The 13374-nt window shown below is 38.5% G+C and overlaps 1 protein-coding gene across 9 annotated transcripts in view; it reads right to left on the bottom strand.

The window, feature by feature from the left end:
* ADGRE1 (adhesion G protein-coupled receptor E1) overlaps window positions 1-13374 on the bottom strand; it is a 130057-nt gene that overhangs the window by 51648 nt on the left and 65035 nt on the right. For 5 of the 9 annotated variants that reach the window (XM_072602054.1, XM_072602056.1, XM_072602053.1 and 2 more), the window contains 5 exons: window positions 11875-12030; window positions 7892-8047; window positions 4042-4197; window positions 2042-2197; window positions 75-230 (listed from right to left, as the gene is read on the bottom strand). In XM_072602054.1, coding sequence (XP_072458155.1) covers window positions 75-230; window positions 2042-2197; window positions 4042-4197; window positions 7892-8047; window positions 11875-12030 — 780 coding nt within the window. The remainder of the gene's footprint in view (window positions 1-74; window positions 231-2041; window positions 2198-4041; window positions 4198-7891; window positions 8048-11874; window positions 12031-13374) is intronic. The other 4 variants (XM_072602059.1, XM_072602058.1, XM_072602060.1 and 1 more) reach the window with 4 other exon arrangements.

Genomic DNA, 13374 nt, shown 5'->3' with positions numbered 1-13374 from the left:
TCACAAAACACCCAAGCTCAGAGCAGATGATACTAGACACAAGATCAAGTCATCAGTGGTACCATGACTATTACCTGTACATTGGAAAGGTCCCGTCCTACCAGGGATCCAAGAATTTCCATGGGAAGAAGACAATCCAGGCAAACAGCTACATGTATATCCTCCAATGGTGTTGGTGCATTTGGTATTGGAACCACAAAGATCTGGCCTCTGGGAACATTCATCCACATCTAGGTTAAAGGTGAATTTGGTCAAAAGAATTTCCTAGACCAAGACTATCAAGCTTATGGTTGAGAATGAGAATAAAAGCAGTTTCTTGGTCAGTCCTTTCACTTATATGTGACTGGTTGTGATCTCATTTGCAGTTTTCATGGCAAAGATATTGGAATGCTTTGCCATTTTCTTTTCTACCTTTTTTTCCAGATGAGGAAACTGAGACCCATGATTACACAGATAGTAAGGGATTTTTAAGAGGGGTAAGTTGGAGGATGCCCAAGAAATCCTGATAGAACTTAGAGAAATACTACCAAAAAAAATTTTAAGAAGAACTAAAACAATTGAGTACACACTTACTATGATCATATGAAAAAAAGAAAATAAAAATGAATGCACAAATCAATCCTTTTGGATCAGTAATAATGTCAACATACTTGAGGCAGTGAAAATAATTTACTTAAATATAAATAGCAATTTAAAAATTTGATATTAATTTTATTTTGATTTTCATCGATTGGGTTACCTTTAGCTTTGCAAAAGCTATTCAAATAGACCACGAGTTTTGGTAGATCCTGCCCACTAGAAATGATGTTCATATGGGTTTGGCAGGTTGCAGGGGATGAGGCTAACTAAGTTCAGTGACAATTATCACCAGGTAAACTACTGCCAGGTGATATATTGGGGGGAGAGATAGGACGGAGTACACAACTATGCATGAAGATATCTCTTAATTCAGTGGAATCAAACTCAAATAAAAAGAAAAGGCAATAAGAATTCCCAGAGTCTGAGTTTTGACTTAGTTTTTAAATGACATGTTTTCTACATCTGGCTGTATTTTATTTATTGTTGAATATTTTCCAGTGACATTTTAATCTGCTTCTGGCTACACTTGGGTGTGTAGCCAGAGAAAGTACAGTAGATGGAAGAGAAAGAAATAGCAGCCAGGGCTAGAACAGAGGCAGGAATGTGCCCTGCTGCTGACTGGGGATATCTATCTGGCAGTCAAGAAGGATCCATGATGGTGGGCAGAGAGTTCAGCTTTGGGGTATTTAAGGAATCCTAAAAAGACAATTATTCTTGAACCAATTTTTAAAATTCTGAAATTGGGGTGGGGAGAAACACACACACACACACACACACACATATATATCTATATATATATATGTATGTATGTATGTATGTATGTATGTATGTATGTATGTATGTATGTATATTCAGACTTTTCTAGTCAAATTAGTTAGCAGTTTTGAAGGAGGGATATAGTGATGAGGGAATTTGAACTTAGATTCTCTGATTCCAAATTCAGTCACTTTCTGCATCACCTGCTTCCATACACAGGCCAGCATAATCCCATAACTTTGAAGTATTCACTTTCTTAATGAACGTCCTTCCAAGAATATTGTAGAAAATATATCTTGTCTTTCCAATCAGATCACAACATATCTGAAGACAAGGACCATCTCCCACATTTATTTATATATTTTCACAGGGCCTCTCATAAAGGAGACACTCAGACAATAAAACATTATTTTTAAGTGAATGAAAAAATGAAGCCAAGAAAACTCCAAGATGACCATGTCTTAGTGTCTTGGGTAATTTCTCACTGAGAGTTCCTAAAGGTGAAGTCAGAACTGTAGGTACAGTCATAACTTCCCAGCATTTTCTGACAGGTATAATGTGAGGGGCAAGATGTTTCACTGAGACACTCATTGATACCAGCAGAGGAGCAAGGGGGAGATGTTTTCAGGAATTCACAAAACACCCAAGCCCAGAGAAGACAATACCAGACACAAGATCAAGTCCTCAGTGGCACCGTGACTATTACCTGTACATTGGAAGGGTCCTGTCCTACCAGGGATCCAAGAATTGCCATGGGCAGAAGAGAATCCAGACAAACAGCTGCATGTATATCCTCCAAAGGTATTGGTGCAGTTGGTATTGGGACCACAAGGACGGGAACTCTGAGAGCATTCATCCACATCTAGGTAGAAAGTGAATTTGGTCAAAACAGTTCCCTAGACCAAGAATGTCAACCTTACGGTTGTGAATGAGAATCAAAGCAGTTCCTTGTTCAGTCCTTTCAGTCACATGCAACTATTTGTGATCCCATTTGTGGTTTTCTTGGCAAAGATACTGGAGTTTCCTTTTCTACCTTTTTTTCCAGGTGAGGAAACTGAGGCACAAGATCACACAGATAGTAAGAATTTTTAAAAGGGATAATGTGAGGATGCCCAAGAAACCAAGATAAAACTTAGAAAAATATTGCCAAAATAACTTTAAAAAGACCAAAAATAATGTAGTATATATTATGATCATATAAAAAAAGGAAATTAAAAATTAATGTACAAATGAATCCTGATTGGGACTTAGAGGGGGCCACTAGAAAAAATGTCACCTTATTTTAGGCAGTGAAAGTAATTCACTGTAATATAAACAATATTAAAATACTTTGTATTAATTTTGTTTCCATTGGTATTGATTTTATTTTGGCTTATAATGATGATTAATGGGGCAGTCAAGTGTAGTAGAAAGAGTCCAGCCCTCAATCCCACTCCTCACATACACCAGTGAGGACTCTGGACAAGTGACTTTACTTCTCAGTCCCTCAGACAATCCTCTCTCCAGAAGGTATCAAACTCCCAGCCTGTAACACGCTGGAGTGCAGTCTGAGCCACATCACAATGTGCTTAGCAAAGAGTGATCAGAATAAATAAAAATACAATAAAACATAGATAATGGTACATTTTTCAACAAATGTTATTATGCAGCCCGAAGGATACTTATTTAAAGATTGGTGACTGTCACATCGTTAGATTTAGACATCATGACTCTAAACTGCTATGTTGCTACACAACTGCCAATCTACCTTTGTGAAAGGAGTTTCTCCAACAGGAAGAATTCTCTATACCAATGAAATCACAGGATAGATTTTTTTTTAAGTGTTAAGTGTTAACAATCTAATAAGGCAGAAGGGGCCAAGAATCTCTACTCATGCTTTGATTGGTACTTGGAATTCCCAGGCCGGAAACTTTCTCTAACAATAATCAATAGTTGTTTCATAGACTTAGAAAGTTGCCTAGGATATGAACTGATGCTGAGTGAATGAGCAGAATCAGGAGAACATTGTACACAGTATCAGCCACAATATACAATGTACAAGAACCGTTTCTGGTAGAAATGGTAAAAATATAAAAATATAAAACTTTCCCAAGTGTCCAGAAGTGTCTAGTCAATTAATAGGTTTGAAGGAGGGAGACAGGGATGAGGGAATTTGAACTTAAATTCTCTGATTCCAAATTCAGTTGCTTTCTGCATCACCTGCTTGCACACATAGGCCAACATAATCCCAGAACTTTGAAGTATTCACTTTCTAAATGACTGTCATTCCAGAATATTGTAGAAAATATATCTTCTCTTTCCAATCAGATAACAATATCTCTGAAGACAAGGACCATCTCCCACATTGATTCATATATTTTCACAGGTCCTCCAATAGAGGAGACACTCAGACAATAAAATAAAACATTATTTTTAAGTGAGTGAAAAAATGAACTCAAGAAAACTCCAAGTGTCTTAGTGTCCTGGGTAATTTCTCACTGAGAGTTCCTAAAGGTGAAGCCAGAACTGCAGGTACACTCATATCTTCCTGGGGTGTTCTGACAGGTATAATGCAGGGGACAGGCCGTTTCTTTGATACATTCATTGATATCTGCAGAGCAGCAGGAAGTTGGGGGGAGATGTTTTCAGAAAGTCACAAAACAACCAAGCCCAGAGAAGACAATACCAGACACAAGATCAAGTCCTCAGTGGCACCGTGACTCTTACCTGTGCATTGGAAGGGTCCTGTCCTACCAGGGATCCAAGAATTTCCATGGGCAGAAGAGAATCCAGGCAAACAGCTGCATGTATATCCTCCAAAGGTGTTGGTGCAGTTGGTATTGGGACCACAAGGATGGGAACTCTGGGAACATTCATCCACGTCTAGGCAGAAAGTGAATTTGGTCAAAACAGTTCCCTAGACCAAGGCTGTCAAGTTTATGACTGTGAGTGAGGATCAAAGCAGTTTCTTGTTCAGTCCTTTCAGTGATATGCAACTGTTTGTGATCCCATTTGTGGTTTTCTTGGCAAAGCTACAGGAGTGCTTTGCCATTTCCTTTTCTAGCTATTTGTCCAGATAAGGAAACTGAGGCCCAAGATCACAAACATAATAAGGGATTTTTAAGAGGCATGAGTATGAGGATGCCCAAGAAATCTGGAGAGAGCTCTGAGAAATTCTTCCAGGAAAAAAAATTAAAAAGAACTAACCCAGTTAAGTATATACTTACTGTGATCATATCAAAAAAAGAAATGAAAATGAATGGATAAATGACTCCTGATTGGGACTTTGAGGAGGTCACTAGAATAATGTCAATATAATTTAGGCAGTGCAAATAATTCATTTAAATGGTAATAGTATTAAGACAAATTTTGTATTAATTGTGTTTCAATTTGTATTGATTTGGTTTTGACTTGTAACGATGATCAGTGGGACAGTCAGAGACAGTAGAGAGAGCCCACCTCTCACAAACACCAGTGTGGACTCTGGACAAATGAGTATCTCTCAGTCCCCCAGACAATCCGCTCCACCAGAGGTGGCAAACTCCCAGTCTGCAACACTCTGGAATGCAGACTGAATCACAGGAAATGTGTTTGAGAAAAAGTGAACAGGAAAAATAAAAATACAATAAAACAGTGAATGGTACATTTTTAGACAAAGTAAGTATCCAGCCCCAGGGATTCTCATGTAAGGACTGTTGGCGCTTTCTTCATTTTGACTTAGACACCATAGCTCAGAACTGCTAAGTTGCCGCACCAGTGCCACCCCACATACGTGGTAAAAGGAGTTTCTCCTATGGGAAGAATTCTCCATAACATTGAAAGAATGGGATAGATTTGTTAATGTTTAATGCCAAGTGTCTAATGAGGCAGAAGGGAACAGAAATCCACCTATGCTTTGATTGGTACTTGGAACTCTCAGAGAGGAAACTTCCTCTCACAATAATTAGCTATAGATCCATAGTCTTAGAAAGTTGGCTAGGGCACAAGCCCAGTGGTGACACAGACAATGTCTATCAGGACCAGGACTTGACTCCAGGATCTCCTAGTTGTCCCCAAATTTCAGTCCATTACGTTACGCTGCTACTCATAAAGAGTATTACTTATGTTAATTTTAAATAATTATTAGTATTAAAGTAGTCATCAGTGTAAATATTATAATGACAATTCAGGGAGACAAATGGAAATTTCTCATCCCATTTCCTCTGCCTAAGAAGACTTTTCTCCTCTCCCGCATTCTCTCCTCTCCTCCTTGCCTATTCAATTGTGACCCATTCTTCAATAAGAGCTTTGATTTGCAAAGCACTTTATGTAATGGACTGAGCATGGCCTTGTGGGAAGAGCTCTGTATGGAAAATCAGAAGATCTGGATTCAAATTCTCACTTTACTACCATCTGTATGATCTTCAGCACATTACAAATCATGCTCTGTCCTGCAGTTTCTTCCTCTAGGAGGTGAGGGAAAAAGGAAGTATAGGACCAGATGACTTCTACAATCTCTTGCTTCTCTAAAGTGATGAGCCTATAACTATCTGTTCCTACTTGTGAGGGAGATAGCACAACTATCATTACCCCCATGTTAGAAGGGAGGGAACTGAGGTTCAGGGAGAAATGAGGAGTCCAAAGCCACAGAGTTAGTGCCAGAGATGGAGCTGCAGACGTCACCTGAACAGGTGACTGTTTCTTGTGTTTGATCCGTGCCCCCACAAATGACCTTCTTCAAACACTGAGATTTCACTCTGTACCCTGTACAATGTACCCAAAAGTACATTGGCATGTACTTTTCCTATGGTATATTTGGAATTTGGGTTGGATGGTATTATTGACTTTCCAAGGTATGGAGGTTAGCATTAGCATTAGAAAGACTATGCCAAGAGATCACAAGTTTTGGGAGATCTTGACAACCAGAGAAATTGTGCACATGGGTTTGGCAGGTTGCTTGGGATGAGTCTTTCTAAGTGCAAAGAGAATTATCCCCAAGTGATCAACTACCATGTGGTTGATTAAATGGGGGGCAGCCCACAGTGTCATCAAAATCAAATATAAAGAAATGCCGATAAGAACCCCCATATTCTGTATATTGAATTAATTTTTAAATGTAAGATTTTCTATGTTTTCTTGTATTTTTATTTATTTTGCAGAATATTTCCAATTAAATTTTAAGCTAGTTCTGGCTACACTCAGGTGTGTGTGGCATAAACAACACAAATGTGCTGTGATTGACATCTCCGTATCATGGCATCTGCTTGGTGGCATCATCCTAGCATCATGGATTTGTAACTGATAAATACCTTAGAAGTCGCCTATTCCAACCCTTCATTTTACATGCAGGGGTGTTCTGGAGGCAGCTAGAAGTAGCTGGCCAGAGCAAATTGTTCCATTTTCAGTGCAAATGCCACAAATTACGGCTTCAGTAATTGTTTTGCTTATTGTGTACACAAGAGAGAGATGGAGAAAGAGACAATTATGCAGTTTAAGATTGAATTATGCCTTGCCAATTTTTTTAGGGGAGGAAAGCTGATGGATAAGCATTTACCAACACACCCTTGAATATATAGAAGGCATCTGTTGGGATATCATCTTGGAACTTAGGGAGACAGTATTTCCATGAATTAGTGGGACTTGTTCCAGTCCATTTTAATGCTGGCGTGACCTAGATTGGTTGCATTTGTAAGTGTGAAGAAAGACACAAGAGAAGAGCAGAGAAACTGCAGGAGATGGAGGAGAAAGAAATAGCAGCCAGGGCTAGAACAGAGGCAGGAATGTGCCCTGCTGCTGACTGGCATTATATTCCTGGCAATCAAGCAGGATCCATGACAGCGGGCATAAGTTAAACTTTAGGTTCTTTAAAGAGTGCTAAAAAAGAGAATTAATTGTTTAATAAATTCTAACAAATCTAAAATTAGAGGGGAAAAAGACATGCAAATATATATACATATAGATGTGTATAATTATATATGTGTACATATACATATATATACATTTCCACATCTTTTTAGTCAAATTAATAAGCCGTTTTGGAGGAGAAAGACAGTGATGAGGGAATTTGAACTTAGATTCTCTGATTCTAAATTCAGTCTCTTTCTACATCACCTACTTCTATACACAGGCCAACATAATTTCAGAACTTTGAAGTATTCATTTTCTTAATGGATATCCTTCTAAGCACATTGCAGAAAATATTTCTTGTCTTTCCAATAAGATCACAACATCTCTGAAGACAAGGACCATCTCCCATATTTGTTGATATATTTTCACAGGGCCTCTCATAGAGGAGTGAATGAATTAAGTGAATGAAAAAATAAACCCAAGAAAACTTCAAGATCAATCATTTCTTAATGTTCTTGATACCTTCACACTGAGAGTTCCTAAATGTGAAGCCAGCACCATAGGTACACTCACAACTTCCTGGGGGGTAGTGACAGCTATACTGCTGGGAGCAGGCTATTTCATGGAGACACTCATTGATATTTGTAGAGCAGCAGGGGGGAGATGTTTTCAGAAAGTCACAAAACACTCAAGCCCAGAGAAGACAATACTTGGCACAAGATCAAGTCCTCAGTGGCACCGTGACTATTACCTGTACATTGGAAAGGTCCTGTCCTACCAGGGATCCAAGAATTTCCATAGGCAGAAGAGAAACCAGGCAAACAGCTGCATGTATGTCCTCCAACGGTGTTGGTGCATTTGGTATTGGGACCACAAGGATGGGAACTCTGGGAACATTCATCCACATCTAGGTAGAAGGTGAATTTGGTCAAAAGAGACCCGCAGACCAAGGATGTCAAGCTTATGGTTGTAAATGGGAATCAAATCAATATCTTGTTCAGTCTTTTCAGTCATACATGATTATTTGTGATTCCATTTGTGGTTTTCTTGGCAAAGATACTGGAGTGCTTTACCATTTCCTTTTCTAACTCTTTTTCCAGAATAAGAAACTGAGGCCCAAGATCCCACAGATAGTCAGGGATTTTTAAGAGGAGTAAGTATGAGAATGCCCAAGAAATCAAGAGAGAACTTAGAGAAATACTGTCAAGAAAAAAAATTAAAAGAACTAAAAAAATTGAATATATACTACGATCATATAAAAAAGGGAAAGTAAAAATGAATACACAGATGAATCCTGATTGGGACTTAGAGGAGGCTGCTAGAATAAAGTCAATATACTTTAGGCAGCGAAAATAATTCACTGTGACATAAATAGCGTTAAAAAATTTTTGTATTAATTTTATTTTGATTTGTATTAATTTTGTTTCAACTTGTCCGATGATCAAGTGAGGCAGTGAGGTGTAATAGAGAGAGGCCCCTCCCCATCCCACCTCTCACACACACCAGTGAGGACTCTGGACAAGTGTCCTTACTTCTCAGTCCCCCAGATAAGCCTATCCACCTGAGGTGTCAAAGTCCTAGCCCACAACACCCTGGATTGAAGTCCAAGCCATGAGAAAATGTTCTTGGGAAAGAGAGAACAGAATTTTAAAAAGTATAATAATACATAGATAATGGTATATTTTTGAACAAATGTTACTATGCGACACGAGGATTACTTAAGTAAAGATAGTTGACCCTCATTTCATTGAACTGAGACAGCACTTGTCTAAATTGCTAGGTTGCCACATGGATGCCAATCTACCTTGGTAGAAGGAATTTCTCCTGTGGGAAGAATTCTGTATACCAATGAAAACACAGGACAGATTTTTTTTTAATGTTTAATGTTAAATAACAAATGAGGCAGAAGGAGACAGGAATCTGTACCTATGCTTTCATTGGTAATTGGAACTCCCAGAGAGGAATCTTCCTCTAATAATAATTAGCAACTGCTCCGTAGTCTTAGAAAGTTGTCAAGGGCAAATGCCCAGGGTTCACACAGCCCATGTCTAGCAGGAGCAGGATTTGACCCGAAGTCTCCTAATTTCCAACGAATTTCAATCCATTATACTACACTGTTTCTCATAAAGCATATTTTAAGGTAAATTTTAAATAGTTATTAGTATTAAGGCAGTCATCAGTATAAATATTATATTGACAATTCAGGGAGACAAATCAAAACTGTTTATTCCATTTTCTCTGTCTAGGATGCCTTCTTTCGTCTCCTCTCCTGTCCTTTCCTCTCCTCCTTGCCTATCCAATTCCTAGCCATTCTTGAAGAAGAGCTTTGATTGTAGGAAGAGCTCTGGATAGAAAATCAGAAGACCTGGATTAAAATTCTAACTCTACCACCATCTGTATGATCATGGGAAAATTACAAATCATGCTCTGTCCTGCAGTTTCTTCATATTAAACAGGATGGAAAAAGAAATTATAGGACTAAATGACTTCTAAAACCCTTGCTACTCTAAAATGATGACGCTATAACCATCTACTCCTACCTGTGAGGGAGAAAGCACAACTCTCATTATCCCCATGTTAGAAAGGAGTAAACTGGAGTTCAGAGAGTAGTGGTGAGTCCAAAGTCACAGGGTTAGTAAGTGTCAGAGATGCAGTTTCAGAGCTCATCTGTTCTAACTATTTCTTATGCTTGATCCATGCCATCACAAATGATGACCTTCAGTCACTTAGATTTCCCTCTCTTACCTGACTTCATGCCAGAGATTGGCATATATTTTTCCTGTGGCATCTTTGGAATTTGGGTTGGGTGGTATTATTGAACTCATTTCACATTATCAAACTTCTCATGTATAAAATGACAGTATCCCCTGAGTTTTTGTGTCATAGACATACATACCCCTCCCTTCTAAAATTGTTCTCTGGTAACTTTCCAAGGCCTGGAGATTATCCTTAGCTTTTGCAAAGGTTATACCAATAGATCTCAAATTTTGGTAGATCCTGTCAACCAGGGAAGATGTTCATATGGGTACGGCAGGTAGCTAGGGATAAGTCTAGCTAAATGCAGAGAGAATTATCCTCAGGTAATCGACTACTTAATCAAAAGATGGTGGTTGGGGCTTCCAACAACAATGCATAAAGATACCTATTAAGTCAGTAGTATCAAACTCCAATAAAAAGAAAGGCCAATAAGAATCCCCATAGTCTGTGTGTTGACTTAATTTTTAAACGTACTGTTCTTTATGTTTTGTTCTATGTTTACTTATTTTGTTGAATATTTCCCAATTGCATTTTAATCTGCTTCTTGCTACTCTCAGGTGTGTTGTGGCATAAGCAACCAAAGTGTGCTGTGATTGACACCTCCATATCATGGCATCTGCCTGGTGGTATCATCCTGGCATCATGGATTTGTAACTGGTAAATACCTTAGAAGTCACCTTTTCCAACCCTTCATTTTTCATGTACGGGTGTTCTGGATGATGAGTCTAGCTAGATAGAGCTAATTGCTCCATTTTCAGTGCAAATGCCACGAATTAGAGTTTAACTACTTGTTTTGCTGATTGTCTAGACAAGAATTGGATGAAGAAAGCAAGAATGGTGGAGGTTAAGTACAAATAGTGCGATGCCTACTTTTGGGGAAGAGGGGAGCTGTTGGTTAAACATTTACCAGCACAACCTTGAATATATAGAAAGTATCTGTTGGGATATGATCCTGAAACTTAGGGGGATAGTGTTTCCACTAAATTAGTGGGACTTCTTCCAGTCCATTTTAGTGTCAGCATGACCAAGATTGGTTGCATTTGTAAGTGTAAAGGAAGATACAGGAGCAGCACAGAGAAACTACAGTAGATGGAAGAGAAAGAAATGGTAGCCAGGGCTAGAACAGAGGCAGGAATGTGCTCTGCTGCTGTTTGGGGTTATGTTTCTGACAGTCAAGCAGGACCCATAACAGTGGGCAGAGAATTAACTTTTCTGATATTTAAGGAGTGCCCAAAAGAAAATTAATTATACAACCAATTTTAAAACTTCTCTAATTGGAGGGGAAATTATACATATTTTTATATATACACACATATATATATATATACATACAGATATATAGATACATATAGATATAGATATATTTGCAGACCATTCTAGTCAAATTAAGTAGTAGTTTTGGAGGAGAGAAACAGTGATGAGGGAATTTGAACTTAGATTCTCTGACTCCAAATTCAATCTCTTTACACATCACCTACTTCCATACACATGATCCCAGAACTTTGAATTATTTATTTCCTTAATGAACGTCCTTCCACAGATATTGTATAAAATTTATCTTGTCTTTCTAATTAGATCACAACATCTCTGAAGAAGAGGAGCATCTACCACATTTGTTTATATATTTTCACAGGGCATCTCATCGAGGAGACAGTCAATAAAACATTATTTTTAACTGAATGAAAAAATGAACCCAAGAAAACTCCAAGATGATCATGTCTCATATTCCTGGATACCTGCCCACTGAGAGGTCCCAAAGGTAAAACCAGCACTGCAGGTACAGTCATAACTTCCTGGGATGTTCTGAAAGCTATAATGCAGGGGAGCAGGCTGCTTCATTGAGACACTCATTGATATTTGAAGTGCAGCAGGGAGTTGGGGGGATGGAGATGTTTTCAGTAAGTCACAAAACAGTCAAGCCCAGAGAAGACAATCCCAGACACAAGATCAAGTTATCAGTGGCACCATGAGTATTACCTGTACATTGGAAGGGTCCTGTCCTACCAGGGATCCAAGAATTTCCATGAGGAGAAGAGAATCCAGGCAAACAGCTGCATGTATGTCCTCCAAAGGTGTTGGTGCAGTTAGTATTGGGACCACAAGGATGGGGACTCTGGGAACATTCATCCACATCTAGGTAGAAGGTGAATTTGGTCAAAAGAGTTGCATAGACCAAGGCTGCCAAGCTTATGGTTGTGAGTGAGGATCAAAGAAATATCTTATTCAGTCGTATCAGCCATATCTGACCATTGTGATCCCATTTGCGGTTTTCTTGGTGCTTTGCCATTTCCTTTTTGAGCTCTTTTTCCAGATGAGAAAACTGAGGCCCAAGATCACACAGATAGTAATGGATTTTTAAGAGGGATAAATAGGAGGATGCACAAGAAATCCTGATAGAGCTTAGACAAATAGTATCAAGGAAAAAAATTGGAAAGAACTAAAGGAATTGAGTATATACTTAATCTGATCATATATAAAAAAAAGAAATAAAAATGAATGGCCAACTGAATCCTGATTGGGACTTAGAGGGAGTCACTAGAATAATGACAACATACTTTAGCCAGTAGAAATAATTCATTTAAATATAAAAAATATATTAAACCAAACTTTGTAGTAATTATGTTTTGATTTGTATTCATTTTGTTTTGACTCATACTGATGATCAAGTGAGGCAGTCAAGTGCAGTAGAGAAAGCCAATCCCTAGGTCAGGAAGACCTGGAGTCAAGCCCGCCCCTCACACACACCAGTGAGGATTCTGGACAAGTGACTTTACTTCTCAGTCCCCCAGCCAATCCTCTCCACAGAAGGTGTCAAACACCCAGCCTGCAAAACTCTGGAGTGCAGCCTGAGTCACATGAAATTGTGCTTGTGAAAGAGTGAACAGAATAAATAAAAATACAATAAAACATGGATCATGGGAAATTTTTCAACAAACATTGCTGTATAGCCTGAGGGATACTTTTGTAAAATTGGTGACACTCTTTTCATTGGACTGAGACACCATGGCTCTAAACTGCTATGCTGCCACATGGGTGCCAAGCTACCTTGGTAAAAGGAGCTTCTCCTATGGGAAAAATTCTCCATACCAATGAAAGCACAGGACAAATTTTTTCTGAATGTTTAATGTTAAGTATCAAATGAGGCAGAAGGAGACAGGAATCTGCACCTATGTTATAACTGGTAATTGGAACTCCCAGAGAGGAAACTTCCTCTAACAATAATTAGAAACTGCTCCATAGTCTTACAAAGTTGCCTAGGGCACATGCCCAGGGTTCACGCAACCCATGTCTAACAGGAGCGAGATTTGACCCCAGGCTCTCCTAATTCCCAAGGAATTTCAATCCATTACACCACAGTGCTTCTCATAAAGCATATTTTCATGTTAATTTTAAATAATTATTAGTATTAAGATAGACATCAATATAATTATTATAATGACAATTCAGAGAGACAAATTGAAACTGGTCTTCCCATTT

This window comes from Notamacropus eugenii, chromosome 4 (genome assembly GCF_028372415.1).
Source record: "Notamacropus eugenii isolate mMacEug1 chromosome 4, mMacEug1.pri_v2, whole genome shotgun sequence".
Taxonomy (NCBI): Eukaryota; Metazoa; Chordata; class Mammalia; order Diprotodontia; family Macropodidae; genus Notamacropus; species Notamacropus eugenii.
The sequence above is the reverse complement of the archived record's forward strand: the minus strand, read 5'-3'. Positions and strand labels throughout refer to the sequence as shown.